The sequence below is a fragment of the Pagrus pagrus genome (assembly GCF_965226575.1).
Source record: "Pagrus pagrus genome assembly, chromosome: 11".
NCBI lineage: Eukaryota > Metazoa > Chordata > Actinopteri > Spariformes > Sparidae > Pagrus > Pagrus pagrus.
In genome coordinates, this window is record NC_140195.1 from 25,096,957 (window position 1) to 25,123,683 (window position 26,727).

Genomic DNA, 26,727 nt, shown 5'->3' on the forward strand with positions numbered 1-26,727 from the left:
AAAATCGAAAATCACACATTTGCCTCAGGGGAATTTACATTCCACACGCACATGCAAAAATGGATGAAAAATGGTAAAAACCTCAAGAAGAGGAGAGATCCCTCTCCCTATTCCTGGACAAACAGACGGAGTAGTTTGGGAATAAACTACAAACATATTTAATATGTTTGTCACGTAAGTGTGAAGGGCTTCTGGCAGAGCTTCAGCTATCTCAATCTAGCACTGAAAGCATTGAAAAATCTGGTGCTGTTTTCCAACAATGAAATGCTTTATGAACCACTAATTATCAAATTTACAACTGATGTTTATAATACTTTTTAAATTGGTTAATAAATACTGTGTAGTTCACCTATAAACATTATCTGGATGGCAACTAATGTTTCAATGGATGCTTATAAACCTTTACAAAGTAGCTTACATGAATGAATAATAATAATAGTTAAACTTTAAGTAGAATTATTATTTTTTCCTCTTACCAGTGGGTCATGCTAAAGTTACAATCATTCAGCTTTTCAAACAAACTGTTTTTATTTTTATTATGGCAGCGTCTCTTCACCAAAACCCACCAAAATCATTGGAGTCCGCCACTGCTGTGTGGCCTTCAAAGGGCCCCCGCACACATATAGGATTCACAAGCTCATACTTCACTGTTATGTTCCCCTAATACTGTGTAGTTCATCTATAAACACTATTTGGCCTTTACATTTGTCTACGACATGGTTTATAAAGCGTTACATTGTTTGTTAAAACTAAAATAACTATTAACTGAAGTTTAACTAACTATTCATTTACCATTTATTAATGATGGTTATTATAACATGTGGCCAAATACTACATAAAAATGTAAGATACTAGATACTACACTTAGAAAATAGTTAAACTAGACTATGTATGTGTATGCAGTATATCAGGGAAACTGGCTGTGTAAAAAGATGTTATAATAATTGAATTAATAAAACAAGTTTTCTGGACAAAACAAAATTCCATTCACCTCTTTGTGTTTGGATGGAGCCGAACCTTTTGAGACAGATAACTCAAAACCTGGAGGAATACAACCAAGACTACATGGCTACAGTCCACTGTAGCAAAGAGAAAACAACATTGGTGGGAAAATAAATTTCTCACTGAATTGATAACAATGCCTCTGAGCCAACTCTTTAAGAGTATCCCTGAAGTCAGTGTAGACAGTAAAAAGTAAATATCCCGCTAGCTGCTCTATCTAAGTTTTATATACAGCTCATCTATTTGATAGCAGCCTTTGCAGACAGGAATCCTCTTGCGTCATTTAGTCCCGTCAAAGCTGTATTGAATGAGCTGTGTTCATTTGTATTCAAGCGACCGGCGGGGTCGGGACCCCTTGTTTGTCCCGGTGTAATGCAATATGGTGACCGGCTCGTATCCTGCCGCTGAGGTATCGTAGGACATACGCTCCCGACGGCACAGAGAGTTTTCAGTCAACAGCAGGAAGCCTGCAGGTGCCTCACCCGTGGCCTGACCTTAACAAGGTTTACCCACAGCAAGCCGACAACACAGTGCACCGCAATACCACGCTCAGCAGGAGAGGAGGGTGGGGAAAAGACACATCATTGATTCTAGGAACACGATAGGGTTGATGTCCTTCCCTTGGGTTGTTTTTCTGTTTCGGTTACATACTCATCTCCCTCCCTCTATGGCCCCGAAGGCGCGCGAACTATCCCTAGCCCTTGGCTGTAAGGCATAGATGTATCAGAAGCAAAGTTCAGAGGCTAAAGTTCCCTCAAACAAGCGATTCTTATCCCTTTGTTCCTTCACTGTCCATACTTGATCATTTCTTTTCTCATCAATCCTCCCTTTCTCCATGACAGCGTGTAACTGTGACGCCACGGGCTCAGTCCGGGACGACTGCGAGCAGATGTCGGGTCTATGTTCCTGCAAGACGGGAGTGAAGGGCATGAAGTGCAACGTGTGTCCAGATGGTAGCAAGATGGGCATGAATGGCTGCGACAAAGGTAATAAGAGGGAGTACCAAGGCAACCGGTGGAGCGTTAATAAGCCACATTAATACACAACGCACACACACATTTTTCTGTCACTCGTCTGAGTCGTGCATCAGCCTCTTAGCAGCCACTTCTTTCTCTTTCTGCTTTTCACATCCATCTGCTTTATTGGCACAGGAAGGAAGTGGCTGCAGGGCAGTTAATCAATAGTGATTAGGAAAATACTGGAGTGTACAAATGACATGGGCATGACACATCGCCAAGTGATATTCAATCATGTGCCAGTTTGGATGGCTCACGACACTTGCATGTGTACGTTGATACTCCTGCATAAGGACTGTTGATGAGTTCAATTAATAAAGAAAGCAGCCCCTGTGATTGCACGAGCTAAAAAGCTGGTTGAAGTAAAGGTTAGTTCCTGCTGTGGGGGCCTGCAGCTCCTTGATTAAGATGCACCATCAGATATCGACTGGAAGTCAAATGCTTAATGAAGCCAGCAGTCCCAGCACAGTGGTGGGGCCCTCCGCCACGCAACCTGACAGATGAAAAGACAAGGTACAGAGACGTGGTAGCACATGAAAGCAGGAGCCAAGGGGTGGGGGGTACTCTCAGCCACTGTGATGTTGCAACAATGCAAAGACCCCACACTCACAGCCCGGCAGGTGGATGGTGGGCTCCCCGACTGCTGCTCCTGCTGCGGCAACTTCAAGGCTTCAAACGCTCCTTTGGAGAGCTTCAAGAGAGATCTGTGGAAAAAGAAGGCAGAGCCAAAATATCCTGAGTGCACACCTTTACACAACTCTTTTTTACAGCAGTAAGAAGGCAGTTTGGGGATATTGCTGTGGTCTTTGAAACTATGAATAATTCACACAGTGTTACTTACAGGTAACTAGACAATTTTATGATTACATTACCGCTGCGGCACTGCTGTTGTAAAGAGACTAAAGCAGGTCACTCACTTAGAGGAGGAAAACTTAAACAGTCTGACAGCCTGTCTCCAACTGCTACACAGATTTAAAACTCAGACAGAGTGGGGTCAGACGGGTCAGGGGCTGTGGCTCTGTGCCAGGCTAGCTCAGTAGCACACGTAGACACGAACACTGTCCCATAGCGAGCCAACTTTAGCAAGATGAAGCTTCGCATGCTGTTAGCACGCAGTATTTGGGGGTTAAAGCTGGAGTTGAACAACCTCTCTGCATCCATTATACATGCTAACACTATAGATTGGATTTTCGTCAGTAACTAGGTGACATAGAAGTTGTTCAGACTTGGTATCAACATCCATTGTTTCATTGCTTCAGTACAGGTTTGAAGAAACTTAACAAACTTTGTGAAACAGCCAGGACAAATTGTGCGATACGTGCTTCTTGTAAATTCTGCATTATGTGGAATACATTAAGTTGTTTCTTTCCTTGTAAAAGGTGTTTGTTTGTCAAGGCATCGCTGTACCAGCCTGTGAGCTTCACCCGTCTAAATCTGCAATCTACTTCTCTGACACCCATGGAGAAAGACCAGAGACTCCCTAGAAACAACAACAGATCCTGACTTCTATTAGTCAGTGGTCAATGCACTTTTTGTCCAAATCACAGTCTTTGGTGTGATTTACAAAACAACGACAACAACAGCTGTTCTGCCCTGTTTTCCAAAAAAGTTAGGGCGCTGTCTAAAATGTAAACAAAAACAGAATACAATGCAATCATTTAGGGTGCTGCTTTAACACCCACTGTATACTGTCACCTGTTACCAACGAACCTGTTCACCTGTGGAGTATTCCAACAGGTTTTTGTTTGTTTTAGCATTCCACTAATGTCCAAATCTTTTGTAACCCCTGTCCCAACTTGTTTGAAATGTGTTGCTGGCATCAAATAAGAAAAGAAAAAAATAAACACACATTTACAAAAAACAATGAAGTTGATTAGGTAAAACATTAAATGCGTTGTCTTCATGATGTTTTTAATCAAGTGTTTGTGAAAAAGGATTAACAAATGATCCCGTTCTGTTTAATTTATGTTTTACACGGCGTTGCAGCTTTTTGGAATCAGAGTTGTACTAATGTAAAGTCTACATCGATGTGTTAAGCACTCAAAAAACAATTTTTGTTTGATTACTCTTTCCAGATTTTGAGAAACCAATTTAATGGCTGTTTAACATGCACAACTTTTGCTGACTTAATAAGTGTAAAAAAGTTCTATAATTGTGTAAGTGTAAATATGCATTTAATGTAACTTTTCACTTGGCTCAACATTTTCTGACACACTCAGAATCCATAAAGCAACATTTCTCCATTGCTGTAAACTGTATGATTGTGGGAATGCGCACAATGTGTATGAAACAAATCCGCCTCCTCCACAGGTCCCGACGCACCGACGTCATGTGACGAGTTGGTGTGCAGTTACGGAGCGACTTGCATCGAGGTGAGCGGCCAGGCCCACTGCGAGTGCCCTCCACCTGACTGCGACGAGAAAAACAAGACCAAGGTGGGTCCGTCGAACCGTCTGCTCTGAAGAAAATTAGCAGTTTAATCTACAAGTTTGTGTAGAACAGAAAGACGTTGTTTCAGCGGCCTACAGGGAGTTAACATGTGTTCCCATCTCCCCTCTCTCCATCTCTGTCACGGCGGAGCAGGTGTGCGGCTCAGATGGGGTGACCTATGCCGACCAGTGCCAGCTGAGGACCATCGCCTGTAGGCAGGACAAGGACATCACGGTGCAGCACTTTGGACAGTGCACAGGTGAGCCCTGTCGAAGGCTCCATGCATCACGCGTCGCATGGATGGCCAACTGTTGTCAGGCCCCGATCAAAAGATAATGAGCAGTGCTGTGGGCCTCGAATTATCCCCCTCCTGCTGCTTTCTCCTCCCATCCATCCATCTCTCTGTCCTCTTCTCAGGAAGTAAAGTCACAGCAACGTGTATGCAGATTCAGCCTGTATTTTGTGTTTATAGGAAAGTACCTGGACAAGATAGTATGATTTGTCTTTCATGGTTAACTTCTCCTTTGAGAATTCAGCTTGATTGATGTACACAGAGTACAGTGAAGTAAGCCCTACGCTCGCCCTGCTTCTGAACTGCAGGCGAGGGCAAGATCAGGTGAGGACACTGGAGAAAAGTTAGAATGAGAAAGAGAGAGATATTGTAGCGTTTTAAAACCAATCACCCTGTAGTTTGACTGGAGTCTGAGCCTCGCAATCCCACATGATAGCAATGTCACTTCCTTTTCGCCTCCTCGCTCCTCTGTTGGGATTTGGCTTCATCTTCCAGCCCTCCTGTTGAGAAACGCGTCAATCCCTTTGCAGCTTGCAGGAGCATGAAGCCGTCTCAGTGTGATGGCGGAGGTAGAGCACATGTGTACTGAGTAAAAGGTGCAGCTCTCGGCCTTTGGTCCAGATGCTGATGGACATTGTTTAGATCGGTGTAATAGGTGCTGGGACAAACGCCAGGGCCATGGCTTTCATGTACAGTGAAGTCGTCGCACTGACTGCCAGCTTGCGTCACAACGGGGTTCTACAGACGCCGCCGGCGAGCTCAGTAGGGAGGAGGAGTGCCAGCTGTGCGGTCCTGGCCATGAGCCACTGCCAGGTGTTGAACATTTTAAGGTGGAAAAATGTTCATTCACCTCAGCGCTCAGTGGGCACAGATCAGGTGACCTAATAATGTGCCACCATAAAGTCCTCTTTGTGTATCTCTCTTGAGCACTCTTTGTCAGACCCAAACTAGGTCATATCCATAGGAGGCAGGGCTGTTGACACGGTCTGTGTTGAGCTGCTGTTGCAGGTACACAGATAAAGAATCCAAATATGCTCAGCGAGAGATCGACAAGGCTTTGATAAGTCCCCGAACATCTGGTAATTACAAATTCAGTGCCGTGGGTTACCAGCAAAAGGAGCCAAAAACCAGTCTGGTTTCACATTCCTCTGTTGCCTGGCAATAGAGATGTGGGTTGTGTGTAATCCCTCACCTAGCATTGCTGCACACAGAAGGCACGAAGACGCCTCACAGCGGACTCTTTCTCCGCGGAGCCCTTGGGGGAGGAGGGAACAGACAGGCGAGCGCTCGGGCCCTCCGACAGCCACAGAGGATCTTTTAATTTCTCCTCCCGGATGCGGTCGCACCGCGGGTAGCTGCTCCGCCGCTGCTGTCGGCTCGGGGGTTAGATCTCGAGCTCATTTCACGTGTGGCTGGGTGCGAATTAGCATTTTCTCTGCCTCCACCCCTCACCACGCCGCAGCTCTGCCTGCCATCCCTCTCGCTGTTTACATGCAGAGCTTCCAGACGCCCGGCCTCAGCGCTGTGGCATGCTAATGCTCACCCGGCTGCTCTGTGGTTTGACAAGAGAACAATGCCAAGGGCTTATATAAATGAGTGAATATTGATCTTTTTTAACATCATTGATCTGTTGCAACTTTTTATTATACCGCAGAGTGAGACTACTGCCGCACAGTGTGCCACTAATGGGCAGGCTAAGAAAAATTCCCAGTCCTGCAGAAGAAGCGCCTTAAAATCTTTTCTGCTTTTGACAGAGAGCTCGCAGCTTACTGTGATGTTAGCCAGCTCCTCTCTGAAGTCTCTGAGCTGAAAGACAGCACAGCCACAGAGTACAGGGAGGAGTTTTCTCTGTCGTCTTCTTTGCAGCGTCTCAGCAAAAGATGAGGCGATATCTGAGCAGCTCGGTAAAAAATGCAAGCGCTACTGTACCGAGCAGCAGAGGGAGGGCATTTGGACCGATGAGCAAATTCAGGCGCCGGGGGAAAATGGCCACCAAGTTGGCAATGACCCGCCTCCCCCATATGGTGTTATCACCTGTAGGTTTGCAGCAAATTGGCAACGAATGCCAGCATATGGCATCAGCAGCCCTCAGCCTGCGTGTTAGGGTTCTGCTGCCTTCACCGTGTCCTCCGATTTTCTCTCATTATTCAATCCCTCATTCTGCTCCCACTGTTTGCCTTTACATATTCTCCCACTGAGAGCTGTGTTAACCAGTTTCTCTTTCCGATTTAAACTCATCTTCTTTAGGCATTCTATCATTTTCTTCCCCGTTCTCTCCGGCTCCCTTGTCTTGCCCCTCCGATCTCCCGTGTCCATCCTCCTCCTCCTCCTCCTCCTCCTCCTCCTCACTGAGCGCAGCTGACACCACAAACAATCTTAATAACCACCTTTCAACAGTAACTACACGGCTGAGACAAGCAGAGATGACAATGATTTTTTTTTCCCTCTCCATCTTGTGACATAACTGTCCATTGCTCCACTGAGGGGGAAAAAGCAAAACAAAAAGGCAAATGGACTGTTAAAGTTGATTAAGAGAAGCATCAGCTGAACAGACTCATGCTGCCGTGCCTTCTTTCCTCCCTTACCCCAAGTCATGGAGCTCACAGCTCGAGATCTGCACACACCCAAACACACATTAGGCACTTCCCAGGGAGCGAGCCTCCTGACGCTAAGCTTGGCACCTGACTGACAGGTGTAGCCAAGAGGAAAGGCGATGCATGCCACCATTCTTGGCGATAGCATCACCGCTCTGTGCACTCCACTCCAAATCTCTCTCTCTCTATACAAATATCAGCCGAGCTTTAAGCTGACACCGTGTGTCTCCCAGGCTTTCTGCCGTCTCAGTAGGTATCACATTTCACACCTCGGTGAATAATTGCCGATCAAATAGCCGATTATAGCAGTGTAATTAAGTCCTACACATAATGTTAGGCGAATCCTAATGAGGCGGTATAGGGTTTTCTTTTTTTTAATCTGTTCATTTCACCCACACGCTAACACACACATCTATACTCAAGGGGCATAAAGAAGTAAAGGGAGAGCGACAGTATTGTCACGCCTGCTTGCCTTGGCTAAATCTGAAGTGCTCACTTACGTAGCATCTCCCTGCCAACTCGCTGCTCCCCCTCAGGAGTTTTTGTCCTATTTATCGCTTTTTTATCGCAGACAGTTTGTCCTTTTGCACCAGAGCTTTTTGCATTGGTAATGATGGTCTCTCTGCAGGGAGAGCCTCTTCTCTCTCTCTCTCCCTCATTTGGAGTGATTTCTCTCTCTGTGCGTGCGTGCGTGCGTGCGTGCGTGCTGGTGTGTCGACAGCGGTGTGTTTGTGGTGGCGTTGACGGATGCTCATGCGCTCCGCGAGCAGCAGCCCGCCGTCTTTGAAGCCGGAGTTAAAGCCGGCTTTTTTTGCCCCATTTCTATCAATCATTCATCACCGGAGGCACTGGCTGTTGGTGATTAAAGCTTTGCTACTGGAGGGCAGCATTTGAATATGGATATATAATTCATAGGCGCTGGCACGGCAACACACCAACACACATATTGTGCGCACAAACACATGCCATATGCGAAGAAAACACACGTACACACTCTGTACTATGCGTTGACACCAACTGGGGTAGTTTAACTGTGTCTGGGCGGCATAACTCATTTGCAGGCGAAACACACTGCAGTGCATATAACTGTGAATGCAGTATGTCATCTGGTGGCATATTCCATATTCACTCTGCATATGGATGCACTTTCATTACTTAAGGTTTGTCAAATAAAGATGGCTGACATCTCATCCATTGCAGGGTGTTTAATCAGAGGTTGCTTTTACAAATGGGAGCCTGTGTGTGTATGTGTGTGTGTGTGTGTGTGTGTGTGTTCTTTTTAATGTAATTTCATAATGACATTGTTAAGCATCAGGGAGAAGGGTTAGAAGATTAAAAAGGACATAATCATTCAGAGGTAAAAAGTTATCGTCAACAGTCGGTTGTAACGATCATTAAGTGGTTTTGTTTTGCTTTATTGGCTAATGATGTTTTTATTTCCTCTGGTGTCATTTTCGAGGTTGTAATGGAGTTAGGTGCAGCAAAATCAAGCATTTTCATCTTTGCTCAGTCATTCATCCATTCCTTGCTTCCTTCCCCTTCCCTCCACCAGAAACCATCACTGAGCCGGCAGACAGACCCACCCCCAACCCCCTCGCCACCACCCCCAGCCCAACCGCTGCCGCCACCATCACCACCACCGCCACCTTCCACCCTAACATGGTGTGGGCCATCCCGCCTCCGAGGACGGCCGAGGTAGAGACCAATGAGCAGCCCCCGACCACCACCCCCTATTCCACCCCCACCCACAAGCAGACAAACCACCGCCACTCCATCCACATCCGGCCTCAGCCGCAGTCCACCGCCGCCGCCGCTGCCACCACCTCCTCCCCTCGCAGCAGCAAGATCCCTCCGCCGCTGCGAGACCCCTCCGCCGATGTGAACTCCTTTGAGGGCTCGGGCAGCGGGGATCCTAGCGGAGACTACCAGACGGAAGAAGAGGAGGAGGAGCTGGAAGAGGAAGTGGGTAGCGGCATCCCACCAGAGGCCAGTGGGGCAGAGGAGCCTGTCGGTAAATCCCTGCTCTTTCACTTCATTACCCATGATGCTTTAAGAGGTGTTTATTTTTTAAGAAAGGGTGGGATAAGTCTCTTCATATCACACTCATGCCATCATCTGTTAATTGAAAGTTACATGAACATTTGTATGCAGATTGTTCTTTAGGAGACAAATGTCGAAGGCAGGCAGGCAGGCAAACAGATGCTGTTCGTGTCATTTCGCGTAAGATGTATATCTCAATTTCAGACAGAAAGGAATGTATTTGCACGGTTCACTGTTGCTACATCACCCATGCTCTTTTCTCCCATTCCACCGGCGCGCTCGCTTCTCAACAGCTAGCAAAACAAACCCAGGCTCTGTAAAATACACTCTCGGCAGGCCGGATGAAACTGTTGGCCCGCATCTGGGGATCTCTGGAGCCTGACGTGACAGGCTGATGTGACTGGGAGGTTGAGGTTTGAGTGTGTGCGTGGAGCTACCTTGTCACATGACTAGCCTCAAATCTTTCTCGACATGCCCTCCTGACTGTTATAGCAGGCTGCCGTTTCTGGGCCTCTGCTTGGACAACAAGGGATGACTGAGACTTTTCAATCAGACCATTTTTTATTTTATTTTTTTTTCTGTTGTTGTTTGCCACCCATCCATCCATCCCCCCTGTCTGACAGCTTGCAGTAACAGGATAGGATTGATGGAACAGCATGGCCCCAATGTGCTCTTCCTCAGCTCTTCCTCCTCCTCCTCTCGCTCCCTCTCCCCGAGTCTTAGATTTATTCTCTTGTCAGAGGCTGACCAGAGTGCTCGGCAGCGCGAGGAGCATGTAGCCTGTCTGCCAAAGAGACCCGGCGTCTTGTGGCTGTGTGTGTGTTTATGTGTGTGTGTGTGTGTGTATGTGTGTGAGTGAATGTGCACCCGAGCATGTCCGGATGTTTTTTTCACATTGTGTGTGCTGGTTGAAGAACTCGTGCGCACATCAATCTGTGAGTGTGAAAGTGCGAGCAGATTAGGAGATTGAGAGGTGCAGATTTCAACATTCAAATCTGCACTAATCTGTGTGTGCGTGTGTGTGTGTGAGCGTGTGTGTTTGTGAGGTGTGCTTGTGCGTTTTATATGTTGAAGTCTTATCTTTCCTTTCTGTGTGTGTGTGTGTTTGTTACTCTTATCTCCCTCTCCGCACATCACAGAGTTTGTCCAATTCCAAGTGCACATATCACTGTCTGAGTGTATAAATGTGAGCAGGTCAGAGGTGTGCGTTCGTGTGTGTTTTTGTATCCCCGCTCTCGAAATGTGCAGCCATGTGGTGGCAGCGTGTGTGTGTGTTTGTGTGTGTGTGCATTTATTTGACAGCTCTCATTGCTCCCACCGGAGCCATGCAGCGTCCCCTTGCTGTTGTGCACTGCCCTCTCCCCCCCCACCAGCGCTCTCCTCTTCAGCATCTGTAAATCTGCAGACCACACGCCAACAGATGCCCTATAAACCCTACAGCCTCTCCCCCCTTCCTCCCCCCTCCTCTCGCCTCCTTTGACCGCGAGTCCTTGAGCAGGACGTCCCTCGCCTCTGACGTCTTTACGACTTGTTTAGCGGCGCACTGTTTGCCTCCGCGATTATTTCTAATCTCTGTGCGGCCGTAAACTGCGCCGCTTCGACCAAGACGCCCCCCCCTCCCCCCCTCCAACACCGTCATTAGAGAGAACGGAGCTCCGCTGCTCTTGCGCTCTCATCCTTCAGAGAGAGAAAGCCCAGCCATTTTTATGTCTTTTATGTCCCAAGATAGCCAGATATACAGCGACCGTAACACGAACACGGCTGTGTGTTTTTTTTTCTTTTTCCTCCCCCTAGGAAGCCTTGAAGGTAGCCGTCAGCCAATCAGCAGTGAGCAGTTATCACATCCCGTCATCATTTTAAGTGCTCAGTGTGTGACATGACTGGCAACAGTGGCCATTATGCGTTCTCCACCAAAATGACTTCCAGGTGTAAAATCAATTCCCATGAAAATGCCATATAATCACTCCTGACAGATGCCTCTATTAGTGTCCAATCACAGGTCAGCAAACTAAACACACACAACCATCTGCAGAAGCGAGAGCGCGTCGGGAAGAAACAAAACGTTTTGATCTTACAAACATTAAACCTGTCAGCCGAGCCTGAAGAGTTTTTAAAATAGCTCCACTCTGGCTCTCTGAGATAAGATGGCTTCAATCTATGAATTTTCCGTTCCTTCATGCATTATTATGAACCCCTGTGTGTCACCTCCAGGTCCCACGGTGGCAAGCACCACCGTACCCACAGCTGAGGACAGGTCCTCCTGCGACAACAAGGAGTTCGGCTGCTGCCCCGACGGCAAGACACCAGCCAGCACTCCAGAGGGCGCCAACTGCCCCTGTAAGTCAAAATACCCCTTCAACCTGCACTTTCTCTTCCCTGTAATCACCTGATTATCAGCCTGTGTATCCTCCTTCTGTGTGTTTGTCTTCAGTCTGGTACTATATGATGAGTGTTATCTCTTGCACTGAGTCACATTAGATCAATCCTTATTAAAGGTACAGTTTTACATCTGAAAAAGTGGTACATCTGTTACAGTATCTGCGACAGCGCTTGCAATTTAAACTCATTGTGATTTAAGTAAATTTAAACATTTTGGGAAACAAAACTAGAGGACTACAAACTACAAGACTATTATTTTCTTTCTGAATCTAGATGATAAGATCAATACTACTCTCATGCTTGAGTGTGATGTATGGAAACCAGAGATGAATATGCCGCGTGTCATTTACCTCAGAAGCAGGAAGGTCAGAGCTGGGAATGACCAAATTGACCAGGCGGAACACCAGATCTAGCTGGGCTACCCATTGTTAGCCGTCGTTGGCAATCAATGCATTACATGATATTTTGCGCATACAAACACCAATGCAACATGTCAACGTTTAGAAGTTGGACAGTACTGTGTGCAAAACTGATTTAATGAGACAGAAATAAGACAATAAACAGTATGTTATTCAGCTTTCACAGCTGTTGATGTGCGGAGCAGCCATTTTAGATTTTAAGGTTTGGGGGTGGTGAGGTGTACCCGACTGTACCCAACATGAAATTCGACTTCAAGGGGTCATTTCAGGTGGAATTGTAGATTAGGAACTTAAAAATTGTGACTTTCCAGCTCAAATGGAAGGCACCATTAGCTTAGCTTAGCATAAAGGCTGGAAGCAGGGCGAACCAACATGCCTGTCTCTCTCCAAAGCTAAAAAGACAAATGCCTATAAATGGGTCTGGATCACCGATACTTAGTGTCTTTTGTTGTCATAGTTTTAGAGGGAGTTAGCTGTAATCTCTGCTGCGTAGAAAAGGTCTACACTGCCCCTTGTTGTGCAGTGTTTTCAGAGCTTGTGGAAAATGTTGATTGTAAATGGCTGCAAAAACCACATATTTAACAAAGATTACCGTATTACTTCTAATATTTACCATCTGGCATGTATCTCTCTATGAGTGGGGCTGCACAGAACGCTTGTCTCTTTGTCAACCAACCCATATCCTTCTATTTTCTTTTCTTCAGTTTATTACCTTAATTTGTTGGTACACTGAGAATCACCACGACATTTTTTATGTTTAATGTTTACTGTGGGAATAGTGATATTGTGCCATCTGCCTTCGACAACCAGATGAACAGGTGTTTTCTTTTTCTTTTTTTTTCTGCAGCGGTGCATGAATCACAGCCCTCATATGTAAATGATCATATTGGCAGGTGGCAGGCAAATAAAAAAATAAAAGAAATACAGAGACAGTGAAAGGTGAAGTCTGACCTGAGTAATCCGTGTTTATGAATTTTACACACCTTGACAGTCTGACTCTGATATTAGCCATTCCCTACCTGATCCTCTGTGAGCTGATGTTTCGGGCTTTTCTCCAGAATTTTGAGCGGTTTCGACATCATATTTTAGGACCCATGCGCCTCGCTTTGTAAATAGACATCCTGTCTCTGTTCTTTCCTTTTTCTGTCCTCCTTCACCTTCTTTCTGTTTCTTTTAATCTCCCGCCTCTCCTTCTATTCACCTCCCCTCACGCACATTTCTCTCTTTATCAGTCCCTGCTACTGTTCGGTATCTCCCTCCTGAGCTATATCTTACTCTTTTCTCGCCCTCAACTCAGTCAATCTCAATCCAGTCTTGCATCAGTTCATTTCTCTGTGGAGTTGAGCGGGGAGAGAGTCGAGAGACTACCAGAGGCCGACGAGCTCTGTTGTACCAATCAGTGCCTTCTGCCAGACTGGGTTCATAAAGATAAAGGGCTTCTTTCTCCCCTTTGCTGCTCTATCTTTCTCTCCCTCCATCCCTCTGTTGAAATCTGCTCCCTATTTGTCCCAGCGGTGTGAGTCTGACTGATTGTGAAAGGAGGGATTCTCTCCGGCTCTCCTGAGAGCTAGAGGTCACGACTTGAAAGAGCTGAGGCCACAAATTAGTCCGCGGAGTTGCATTTTCGGCTTGTTGAAGGTCCCAAAGCCTTCCAATAAACCAGCAGAGTTCACTGCCACACGATCCACAACATGATCTGAAGATTTGAGGCCTTCCACAGTCTTCTGACTTTTATTTCTCTCACATAATCCAAACGATTTGATGACCTTCGGCCCCAGATCCAGACATCTATAGAGGCATTTGTTGTATAAGCACCTGTAACAGGTTTTAGCTGTAAGATAACAGCTGTAACAAATCCACTAAAGCCTGTAAATATTTATCTCAGCCGACAATGACGGCACACCAGCGATCAATACTTCATTCAGCTCAAGTGTTACCAATAAAGGCAGGCAGCGCGATAGGCTGATCGATTTTGTCGGATCTTTTTTCTCCTGAGGAGGGCTTAGCCAGTCCTCCGCTCATTAGAAGTAAAATGACACGTCCCCAGTGCTCGAGCTTCCACCGCCGCCGTCTCATTGTGCCGTCCAATTTATTGACGCGTGCTCCGCCGTCTGAAAATGAAAAGGACTAATTGTTTGCTGTTCCAATCTGAACATTTTATTGAGACATCAAATGGTGAAGTGGCTCAAGGTTGAGTTTAGTTCACATGTTCACACCCTCAAGGAGGTCTTTGAAGCTGTTTTTGTACTCTGAAGTAAAGCTTCACAGAGGAGGTCAGACCTTGGTTAGCCATTTCTAAAATTGTATTGCCTGAAGTAGTATTTAACCACAAACAGAAGACAAGAAGGGTTAGAGGAGTTAGGAGTTGGGGTTGGAGTTAGGGGTTGGGATTGGGGTAAGGGTTGGGGTTAGGGTTATGGGGGGGTTGGGTTGGGGGTTGCGGTTGGGTTGGGGTTAGACTTTATCGGCCAAAGTATTGAGATAATGTCGTCTTTCTTCAGTTCAACATTGGTTCCTCATGTGTTAGCCTAGAACAATGAGTGCACGCCTTCCATATGCTACATTTAAACAAGGCACTATCCTTTACATGGCATCAAAGATTAAAACGAGCATTTGCCCATGTGAGAGTTAATGACATGCTCTCCTCCAGCTACTGTAAACTCTTCCATATGCTAGTGGAAGTCCAACAAATCCATTACATTTTACAGTTCACGAGAATCTGATCATCCAATAGCTTTGTCCCTGCTTTTATCACCCTCTTTCTTTCTCTCCTTACGTCCGTCACAGCAGTGGACTGGAAAATCACCCTCTCTGATGTTTGTCTTCTTTGCAGATTAAAAGCCAGAATCTCTCTCGCCGTCCCCCTCTCTTTCTTTCCTCCCCCTCCATCTTATCGTCCAGACCTCGCCCATTTGGCTCTATTTTATGGCCGCCGTCACATCTGAATCGATGTGTGCTGCCCGTGAAAGTACTGTAAAAACGAGGGGGGAAGACAGAGGGAACCTGAGTGGGGCGGGTCGGCACTGTCTCCTGTCCTTTTCATGCAATTTTAACCGGGCTGTGTCAGTCACCGGTCTGGCGGCATTAAAGAGACAATTACGGCTATCTTTCACGATAATCATACAAGTGCTCTTCCCGTTCTCCCTGGCATTGCTCAGGCAGGGGCAGCCATGATTGATTTGGGCAATTTGCTCTGCTGATTACGAGCGGCGTGGAAGCCCGGCATCAGCGCCTCGCATGCTCCCCTGTTTTTCACCTCACATACACACAAATCGTTTCAGCTTTATTTCAAGCCCTCTCCTCTCAGGCGGCAGTATGAAGAAACCGTATAGCTAGTTGATAAATGTTGGACAACATAACCTCCAAGGTCGGACAGGGAGGCTTTCTCTTTGCTGAAGGAGGCACTTTTGAGAGTGTCTGTGGGCTGTGTTCTCTTCAGTGTGTGTATGTGTGTGTTCTGTTCTTTCCTTCATGTATTGGTGTGTCTGTCTAACTTGTTGTCTTTTTACCCAGCCCTCCATGCCTCGGCCAGCTTTTGGGACGAGTCTCGGTCTGGTAAAAATGGCCCATTTTCCCACCTTCCCTTCTTCTTTGTTCCTCCCTTCCTCCTCTCATATCTCACAGTCCACCTCGTCCACCACCACAACCTCCACCACCTCCACTACGTCCTCCCTTAACGGCCAAACCCGAACCCAGCCCTTTTGTAAACCACCACGCAATCAGCAACAATCTCACTAACCTCCCCTTGTCAAACACACACGAACACAAGATCCATCACTAACCCAAAACTGGCACGACCCCAAAACGAGCACTGTGTGAAGGCAGCGGGTGCTGAGTGATAGAGGAAGGTCTAAGCTGTGGTGTTCCAGTGTCACATATTCTTCCTTTCCTTTCAGCCACTATGAGGTTCAACGGTTTCCTGCACTTGGACCAGGTGGAGGGCCAGGAGGTTTTCTACACCCCCGAGATGGAGGACCCCAAGTCAGAGCTGTTTGGAGAGACAGCTCGCAGCATAGAGAGTGCAGTAAGTAGGAGAAAGTAGTGCTGGGAATACAATTTGAATAGCATTTGTGATATTGCTTGGCTGAATATGTTGTTGATATTAACTTTTGTTTACATGTTACCAATAAAGAAGAAATGAAAAGTTGACTAATAAGCAATACAACACACCTCTCCTTAATCTAATACATTCAGGGGCTTTGCTGCGACTGCTTTAGTGGTGTGACCAGGAGCTTATGGTAGCCACTGTAAACCAACTTAACGGAGACTTTATGACTTTTCATCAATTGTGTCATTGTTACACTATATTTTAGCCCATTTCAGTCATTTTAACATCCAACCAGTAAACATGTTTCCTGCTCGTGGTCCCATTTTGATCACTTTCACTCAACTGTTATGATGTCTGTGAAGCTCCGCTAATCAGTATTTTATATATTAACTATGGATAAAATGAAAAGTATGTAATGCGAGAAGTGTCGCTTGTGACGGACCCACAGGGAATTATCATGTCTTTGTTCTGGGTTTCAGCCCTGCAAACGTAACTCTCATCAGCACCATTTCCAGCTGTTACATTGACCGGGTGGTCAGAATCATGACTCCAAATGAATGCTAATGTTGCTCTGTCCGCTGTAAGCAGGCAACGGTTTGTTTACATGACTGCCAGAACAACTTGAGAAGGGAATATAATGTCACACGTTGTTTTCAGCTTGTTCTGCTCCCCCTAAGTGGCCAAAAATCAATTGATGCTGCTGTAAAGCAACTGACAGCAGCTACTGTTCAGCATAGGTCAGGCTTGTTCATGTTTTTTGTTGTTATTTTTGTTTTTTATTTATCCTTTTTTTTCCTTGGCCTTTACTCAGGGTAAGAACATCTTCTTACCTAGTGAATTTTTACTTGCCCTTTTACATTTTGTTTTATTTTTGAGAGGTTTATCAAATAACAACAAAGACTCAGGTTAATTGTCATGTTTAATCTTATTGGCCTTGCTCTCAAGCACTGACCTTCTCTGCTGCCCCACTTAACTCCTGTAGCCACTAAAACTAAAATGTTTACTTGATCGATACTGTACATGTGTATCTCATCAGAGATGAGAAAGAAGCAAGATGGCTCACTCCTTACATACTTCCATCATCAGCTCTGAAAAAACATGTTTAATTCTTTTTTTTAACACTTGCTTGATTGGACAAGCGAGTTGCTTGATTTACTAGCCCGAAGGGACATTTAACTTAACAGTCCTTATTGTTGAGCCCTGTAGTTACATACTCTTGTTTTCTTTTTTGTGTTTTCACAAAGAACCTTCATCTTATGAGTGGAAAGGCTTCTGAATCAACATTCAAAGCATCTCTAGACAGTAAAACTCTTTACCTTGAGCCAGACTAATCAAATCCTTTGAGCTCCTTCAGACAGGCTCAGGGAGGCTTCATTGCAGGGTTTTACTGACTTGACAACCCCCCTGAAGCTGTTGAGTAATATTCTGCCACACCAGGCTGGAGTGATTTCACCGGTCAGACATCTGATAGAAAAATAACAATGATAAAAACATATTTGCTGGCTGCGGTCGGGGAGAAACATACATCATATCAGAGGCAGACAACATAGCATGGCTGATATTTGATTTTTAATAAAAGGGGACTATTGGCAAACTGTTGTGTAGGAATATGGTGATTGAATACCAGTTTTTGATCCAGGTACATAGATCAGAGCAAAAAGAAAAAAAGACTCTTAACAGGATCTTGTTGGTTCAGTAGTTATTGTTCACAAATGAAAATATTAAAATGAGAATTCTGATGATTTCCAAACTAAGATTTCCCTCACATATGCTGCTAATTAATTTATACTTCTCACAGAACTTGGCTGATGCTGTTAATTTGAAGCACGGCATGCGAGCTTTAAGGCTCAGTTAGCATAGATATTACATGAGCCTTCCAAAAACACTTTAAGTTTAATAAGAGAACTATAAAAGAAAACTAACAGCTCTCTGCAGGCTTGCGCAAAGACTAATCTGTCGATTGCTTGCCAAACACTTCACAGCACCAGAAAGCAGCATCTCATGTGAGATTAATTAAGATTTTTCAGATATTAGAAAAAATCCAGTCCTTATTCTGATTCTCATAAGTTTGGACGGTCGTGATGCCAGTCGCTGTTGGCCCGCCAAGGCCGAGGCAGGCGCAGAGCCTGTGCAGTAATCACAGTTTGGCCCGGGCGCTTCACCCTGGTTGAATTTCTCCACTGTGCGTTTTCTCTGGTGAGCTCAAACCTTTGAACAAATGTCTGTGTTGTGAAGCCAGGGCCTCGCTCCTCTGATGAAATGGGATCGTGTGTGTGTGTGCGTGTGCCTGTTAACACAGTACACATCTACCAGCTGTTGAAGCGGTGTCACTAGCCCCCACTGGGACCTAATCTACTACCTCACAGCGATTTGTGCATGTGTTTGTGTGTGTGCTCGTTAACGCTCTTAGCGTGTCTCTGAAGCCTAGTGTGCCACTTGACAGCAGCCACCCCCTCTTCATCTTACAGCAAGCACACAAACAGTATGTATAAGATATACAGTACACTCATCGGAGAATCAAGCTGCAGCACATCTCTTTTGCAATGCGGCGATCTGTTACCATCAGGGAATAAATGAGGATGTGTGAGAGGGAAAGAAGGAGAGGAATTATTATGGGGTCAGTTTGTCCATCCCAGAGTCGGCTCTGGAGGATTTCGTTTCTGACTCTGCCGTCACACCTCAGCCCTAAAATTAGAGGGGAGATAATGTGGATCCTCAACCTGACCCGAGCTTACTGAGTCATCGGTGTCACTGACTGGATCCGCAGCTGCTTTTTGACATTTGAGCTCATCTCGTTAGTGTCCGAAAACACCATGATGTACAGTATGTTGTCTTATGTGTGCCTTGTGTTAACATTACTGAGTGTTTGTGCTACTAAGTCAGCTAGCTGCTAAACGACAGGCTCAGGGGCTGTGATCTTTGTGCTACTTTTGCACTTTTTCTACCCCATTCTTGTGCAACTAGCTCGCTTAGTTTTAGCAATATGTATATCCACCAAATGAAATGATTGGACGGGCTTATTAGGGGCCTGCAACAGCCACAAGCGCCACATTTGTTCTTTCTTTTTTTCCTCAGAGCATATGATTTATTAATCGCTGTTGGGGTGTGAAGGGGTTTCCTACAAATAGAACAGAAATGCTTCTAAAATAACTTATCAGCCGTAACTTTGAACCATATGCACCTCTACAAATCACTAAATAAGTCTCCCTGATCAAAATAATGTCGTGGACAATGATTGGCTGTCGTGAAATCAGCGAGATGCAGATGGGTCATGTTGAAGAGCGCTCAGTGGAAACAATGGCAGCAGCCACTCACAGGATGCTCCAGTAAAGTGGGTTAGCAGGCCATGTGGCTCCTTAGATCTTCACCAGCAGCTGAAATTTCCCTCTTGTTTCCTGCAGCTCTCGAGCGAGTGAGTGTGATTAATCCGCCACCACGCTGACAAGATATAATTAAGGGGGAAATGCTGAGTACTGAATGTGTAACTTTTTCAAGTTCCGGCATTAAAATTATTCAATTTAATTTTATTCAACTATTGGACTAGTGGTTTTTTTTGTTTTGTTTTTTTTAGCTAAAGGCAGCTTCAGTGAAACTGCTGTCTTACCACTGGGGCTTATAAAAACATTGTAGTGAACCCTCCTCATGGAGCTCGCCTGCTGTTACATCTTTGCACACAGTGAGGGCATCGGAGGCAAAACCAATCAGGAGTACATGTCAGGGTAGCACGGCATTTATCTTGGCTCCTCCCGAAAACTTGTCCCTTTAATTAATGCCACGGCTGTAGCTAAATGTCAATTTGTGCACCCCACACCCCGAAGGTTTCTTCTCTGCACCCCCAATGTGAAAGGCAGTCTTTCTTCCTTGGAGATAGAGTACAGTCTTCTGCAATTGGGCTCGCTAGTTATGATAGCGTGGAGCTCATTACCAGCCTCATTTATCATCTCTTCTCTCTGTCCGTTCTCTCCCCTCTCTCTCGCTCTCTCTTTTCTCTCCTCAGCTCAATGAGTTGTTCAGGAAGTCGGAGGTGCACAAAGACTTTATGAGCGTCCGTGTCCGTAACCTGGCACCCAGCAACTCCATCCTGGCCTTTGTGGAGGCCCACTTCAAACCAGGTGAGAGATCTTTGAAGAGAGCTTGAGCTTCAAAGATTTGAAAAAATTGAATAATGATTGAAGACAGCAGCCAATAGAGAGAAACATATATGTGGTTCCACTTTGTCTTTTATCATGCAAGACCTTTTACTATATTTGAATGCAGTTGGCCAAGGAAGACCTAATTATATTTTTATGCAGAATAAGCCACAGCCACCATTTACCTACGAGGCAAAACTTGTTCCCTCCTGTATTTATTTTCATTATCACTCTTCCCACACATTCACTGTGGTTTAGTGCAGGGCTGCCCAAAGTGGGCCAGTGAAGTTATATAATAATAATATAATATTGTTTATTATTATTGTTTATTTTTAAAGACTTAAAATGCTCCTTGAATTTTAAGGATCACTAATTATTTATTATTTTTTATAATTAAGGAAACTTTGGATCCTGCATCAAATACAAAAGGGATTTGTGTCAAAGCCCATTTCAGCTATTTAAATATATATATATAAAAAGATGCAAACTAAGCTCAAAGAAAAAAAAATTACATAAATAAATATTCCCATGATAAGTCATAATTATGAGATAAAGAGTAATAATTTTTTTTTTTTTTTTAAAAGCCAAAATTAGGATAAAAGTCATATTTATTAGATTAATGGTCATATATGAGCTAAAAAGTCAACATTTATCTCATTACTTACCATGGGAGCATTTTTCTTTCTGTCAAGGCCAAGTTTTCATCAATTTCTTTCCTCCTCCATGGTCCTCCATCTATTTGCTTTTGGCCCGTGGCCCACGATTACGTTCCAGTTTTGGCCCTCCAAGGAAAAAAGTTTGGGTGCCCATGGTTTAGAGCATAGCATTAATGGATAATGTTCCGTACAGTTCTCTTAATACTAAAAGCTGATTGTGTTACAGCATATAACCACTCTTGCAAACTCCAAAGGTGTTCTGCCTGTACATTAGGTGGCACTACAGCAACAACAAAAAACAAAACATGTTTCAGTCGTCATACTTCACTTGAACTTCTCCTTGCACAAAACATCGCCAGGACGTGTTGTTTCCAAAAAATCATTATGATTTTCTATTGGTCTGTGTATTCTGGTGCAGATCCACATGAAGGTTAAAAACTTCCAAACATTTCCATTATTAGAACTACAGCTTGAGTGGATTGTGCATCCTTGGCAGAGGTATGCACTCTTTGAGTTCTTTATTTGGCTCATTATATTGTGAGGCACTGAATGTTTTTTCCTCATTTGGATCTTTTTGTTGTTAATCTTCTTTCGCAATGCCAAGTTAATCTCTGGCAGGCAGCAATTTGCTCCAACATTAAAAAAAAAACGCAGCATCATATGAAGGTTTTTACCTCAGCTCGGATGTTCAGATTGGTTATTTGCTTTTCATCAAAGTCGGTAAATGCTCCCTAAATGACCATGTCTGTGAGATTGTCGACTTGTGCTCCGTATCAGGCACCTCCTGTACAGTTAAAGGAACAATTTGTGATATTGAGAAAATAAATTTAAAACAGGAATGGAACAAGATTTGAGTTTCTTATGTTTTCTTTCCCCCCATCATTAAAGGTGCACTATGTAGTTTTGGGGAAGAAATTTCTGAAAGAAACAAAATAACCAAACTCTTTTGGTTACTCGTTTTCATGACGAATGAACTAAATACACAAACTGACCCTAAAGGACAACACAGTTTCACACTGATTTACTTTGTTTATATTTGGCGGACCCTGCCACCTTTCTAGCTTCAAACAGTGTTTGGGGACCTTATTTTCCTCTGAGAACAGCTTGTTTATTCACTTGTGGAAAAAAAAAAATTTTGAGTTTGCAATATTACCTCATTAATATTGTAAATATTAAAATTATGAGTTTGAATTTCTTTTCCAAAACTACATACTGCCCCTTTAAGCTCCCCCCCCCACACACGCACACACACACCCCAGGCGCTTCCAATTTTTTAAGAGCATCGTTTATTGTCCTTCATACCCTTCATGTGGGGGGACTGGTGCCGTTAAGCGGCGCCCCTCCATGGCCAGTAAAGCAAACATCTGCGGCAGACGTTATGAGAGCGATTCATCTGGAAAGAAGCAGGACAAGCGGCGGCTGGAGGACAAGTGGCCCCGGGAGACCCTCCACCTGTCATACACAGGGCTTTCTGATATATCCATTGTACTGCTAAAGAATCCTGTGTCCTGCATTTGCTTTGGAGTGCTCCTCTGAGGCCTTGCCCTGAGTGCTTGTACCTGTTGTTTATTGTAGATACAAGATACATGGTGGAGGACATCGAAGGAGCCCTGCTCAAACAGCTGAAGGCCTCCAAAGACACCGGCATCGTCGTGAAGAAGCCGGAGGATGAGAATATTCGCATCACCAATTATGGTAATACAGTGTGGACTTTACAGGAGTGTGCAGGGATTAATAAAATGAAAAGGGGGTTTTAAGTTATTCATGAGGTGATTTATCAAAGGGTTTACAGGTCCCGAATAGGAAATCTCAGGAAGGCAAGCTCAACATACTTTAACGTCTCTTTTTCTTTCTCTTCTTTCCATTGTTCTGTTCACAGGCCTCTCCTCCGTCCCCTTCTTCACCACCACCACCACCACCACAGCGTCAGTCACCACAGCCGCTCCCACCACCACCACAACCACCACCACAACCACCAGGCTTCCGACAACCTCCCCTTACGTCACCCGTCGCCCACCGGGCACCACCCGCCGGCCTTTCAACACCAGACGTACCACCACGACCTCAGCACCGGTCACCACGCAACTACCCACCACCACGGCAGCTGTCACCACGACCACGCCACTTCCAGCCACCACCATAGCACACACTAGGGGCAGGCTTCCCCACAAGGTCCACAAGCCCTGCAGCTCCCACCCCTGCCTCCACGGGGGCACCTGCGAGGACGACGGCAACGACTTCAGCTGCAAGTGTCCCGCCGGCCGAGGAGGCTCCGTGTGTGAGAAGGGTGAGTATCTGTTTTTACATACTGGAGACTATTTCTTCTTCTATTTGTTATTACTCTTAAATCAGAAGTTTCAGAGTCTGAGCTTATTTCAAACTCATCTGAGAACTGAGCTGGAGCAGACTGTCCCTATAATTTTGTTCTATTGCAATTAGCAATTTCAAAGAAAGCACCAAAGGCTGCAGTTTACAGTGATTTTACAGCAACTAAGAGGGTTTCAGGCAGTCCACTCTCCATTGTGCCAATCATGTGTCTCAGCTGTTCTATAATCACTGCTAACCACATCCTCAAGTGCTTTAATATATTTATAAAGTAGGAGAAATACGCCATTATGATAAAAAAAAATCAAATATTTAAAGGAATGTTTTATGTAATGAAACTTTTAGAAAAAAGAAAAAGAAATATATTCCTTCTGTTAAGCAGTTTTTTAATGCTTTGTATAATTGTAGTTTTACAAAGTGGCTGCAAAGTGACACCTTAAGTAGCAGCATGAGTAATAATTTCAGTTAGCGAGCTGGAATATGTAAATGTTATGTGCCCACAGATGTGGATTTATTGGGTCATTAAAAGCTCAACAAGACAACAGCAATCAGACCTCAGAACAGAGCATTGTTTTTTATGCTCAGTTTCTTAAAAACTTGAGAAGTTGAGGTGTGATTGAGTCAGACACAGACATCCCTCCTCGCTTGCTGCGCTCCAAACTTATCTCTAGACAGGTTCAGCGCCTCCGAAGTGAGCGACCGCTGAGCCGTTCACTGATGCCGGCAAAAGATCCAATCAGCACCACGGAGGAAATCATAAATCAAGGAGAACTTCTTGAGAAGCACAACTCTTTTTTTCCCCTCCCTCTTACCCTACTTTGGGATTTTTTGGGGGTGAGGAGAAACCTCACGCAGCTGCATCTTAAGATAATTGACACTAATTGCTTTGATGGGGATTAGCTGGTGAGAATCAGTGTGTGTTTTTTTGTGTTAGAGTGGCTAAATGAAATCACACACACATACACGCACGCACGCACAAACTTCATGCCAGCCTCCCCCAGATCAATCAAGTCATTAGAAAAGAGGCAGCTCATCAGCTGCCATTCTCCTCAGAGAGACGGACAGAAAGACAGATGGATGGAGAGAAAAGGAGCCCGGGGGAGAAAATGGATGATAATAATCATAATTGTCGAGTGGCTGAAAAACAAAAGGTTTCCTGTGCTCGTGTGTGTATGTGCACAAGCGCGAGAATGTGTGTGACTCGAGGGTGGGTGAAAAGCTCAACTCCTCCTCTTTCTTACCGTCTCCTTTTGATAGACTCAGAAAAACATCATTCTGAAAATAAACTGACAGAAAGGCTGATTCTCTGTCACCAAGAGCCAGTGACACGCCACCTCCTCACCACGCACACTTAATTATGCACATTAAGCGCCTATTACGCCACGATAAAGCCAGTTATGTAGTAATGACAGGATTGGCTTGTTGTCTTCATTCCTCCACAGTCATCAAGTACTTCATCCCGTCATTTGGAGGCCAGTCATACTTGGCTTTCCAAACCATGAGCGCCTATCACACGGTCCGCATCGCCATGGAGTTCAGAGCGTCCGAGATGACCGGCATCCTGCTCTACAACGGCCAGGAGGGCAAGAAGGACTTCATCTCTCTGGCTCTGGTCAACGGCAGGGTGGAGCTCAGGTGAGCGTTGTGAGAGTCAGCAGAGAGCATCAGCGCATTTGTCAGCTGTTGATTCTGCCGCATTTGTGTGATTAAATTTGATGCAACTTAAATGATCCCCGCGGGGAAGCAGGGTCATTGCGGCGGCAGCTGAGAGAGGATGTAGATAAGAATAAAACAAATAGAGAGCACTGAAGATAATGAGGCAAATAATTACAGCAAGTAAACATGTTGCAAACACCACTGCCAGGAAATAGATAAAGACCCAGAAGCTTCTTGACAGATTTGCAGGTTACGGCTATGAAGGCACGCTTTCAGCAATGTGTTCGAACTTGCAAATAAGCTGCTCACATGATCACGTTTGCAGATGGTGGAAACATATGGACAGAAATGTGTGCAGTTGGTCCAAATTTGGCATTTCATATGTAGTTTTTAATAACATATATAAAGAGGTAAGATGATGGAACGTTTGTGTTTACAGATGGAGCAAAGATACGTAGAAATGTGTTCAGATATGGCTCACAGATGCATCGGACTGAACATGTCGTGTAGACTCAAACATACAACATAGAAATTTAATAAACACTAAGAATCACCTTGTTTTGTTGATATATACAGATTTAAATCTGAATATGGTGATTTATGTTAGGGTCAGGTGACATTACAGGAAATTCATCAACCATCCGAGAGTTTAGCATTTATATAAAGTTACTTTATTTGTTTATTTTGATGTATTTACAGTATATTCCCTAAAATCACAACATCTCAAATTGCATTAGGCTGTTACAAGAATATCATCAATCAATGAGTTTGTATTTGTGTTGTGTTTTTTGTGTTTGGTATTCAGGTAAGTGTTTGATTCCCAACTTATTATTTGTCTTTAAAGGGGCACAATTTGATTTTGAAGAACAAATTCAAACTCAAAATTTTAATATTTACTATGTTAATGAAGTAAATACTACAAATGTGTATTTTTCCATAACTGAATAAACAAGCTGTTACCAGTGGAAAATATTGTGCACAGAACTCTGATTGAAACACTGTTGATTCAGTTTATTCAGTCATGAAAACAAAGAGAGTTTGTCTATTTAGTTTGTTTGGGCATAAAAAAAATCAGTCGATGAAGATCTTTCTCTTCTGATTAAAATGTCTTTCGCAAAACTGCATAGTGCACCTTCACACAATTTCTCAGTTAAGTTTACAGAAATGTTTCTATATATAGCGATATTTATTATCATTGTGCTATCAAATAACACGTAGTTTAAAGGGGTTCTGAGGAACTTTTGTGTTGTGCTGGGAGCCGCTCATGTTCGCAGAGCGGAGAGAGGCACTCAACGATATGTATGAAGTCACATCCTGTCGCTGATATTCTGACCCCAGTCCTTCAAAAAAGAAATCCACAGTCCAGCGCCATTAAACAACTTAGACAACCAAGAGAGACGGGAACGTCTTCTTTTTCAGGTCGAGTTACAATCTGCTCACATATGGCCATAAAAAAGTGATTAATACATGTAAATTGATACAAATTGTGACATAGAGCCCCTGTAGTATAAGGTTTAATTGATTATCTAGGTTGATTTTGCATCTGATGTGTGTATTATGTACATAGAATACAATTAAAATTATATAAAATGGGGTAGAGAATGGTCAAAATCAAGCTCAGGCCATACTAACTTGACTTTAAGTCCCTAAAGTAGGCCCAACTTCAAAAACATTGGATCAGCTCCTCCCATAATGCACCTCTACAGTGTCTTTTGTTAGAGCTTGTCTGCCTTCGCTCTC

At 44.5% G+C, this 26,727-nt stretch overlaps 1 protein-coding gene across 7 annotated transcripts in view; it reads left to right on the plus strand.

Annotated features, from left to right (window-relative positions):
- Nucleotides 1-26,727, plus strand: part of agrn (agrin) — a 276,308-nt gene that overhangs the window by 220,423 nt on the left and 29,158 nt on the right. For 6 of the 7 annotated variants that reach the window (XM_084365476.1, XM_084365478.1, XM_084365477.1 and 3 more), the window contains 10 exons: nucleotides 1,845-1,988; nucleotides 4,329-4,453; nucleotides 4,602-4,707; nucleotides 8,887-9,345; nucleotides 11,586-11,711; nucleotides 16,069-16,196; nucleotides 20,218-20,332; nucleotides 22,582-22,701; nucleotides 22,886-23,293; nucleotides 24,774-24,966. In XM_084365476.1, coding sequence (XP_084221602.1) covers nucleotides 1,845-1,988; nucleotides 4,329-4,453; nucleotides 4,602-4,707; nucleotides 8,887-9,345; nucleotides 11,586-11,711; nucleotides 16,069-16,196; nucleotides 20,218-20,332; nucleotides 22,582-22,701; nucleotides 22,886-23,293; nucleotides 24,774-24,966 — 1,924 coding nt within the window. The remainder of the gene's footprint in view (nucleotides 1-1,844; nucleotides 1,989-4,328; nucleotides 4,454-4,601; nucleotides 4,708-8,886; nucleotides 9,346-11,585; nucleotides 11,712-16,068; nucleotides 16,197-20,217; nucleotides 20,333-22,581; nucleotides 22,702-22,885; nucleotides 23,294-24,773; nucleotides 24,967-26,727) is intronic. The other variant, XM_084365481.1, reaches the window with a different exon arrangement.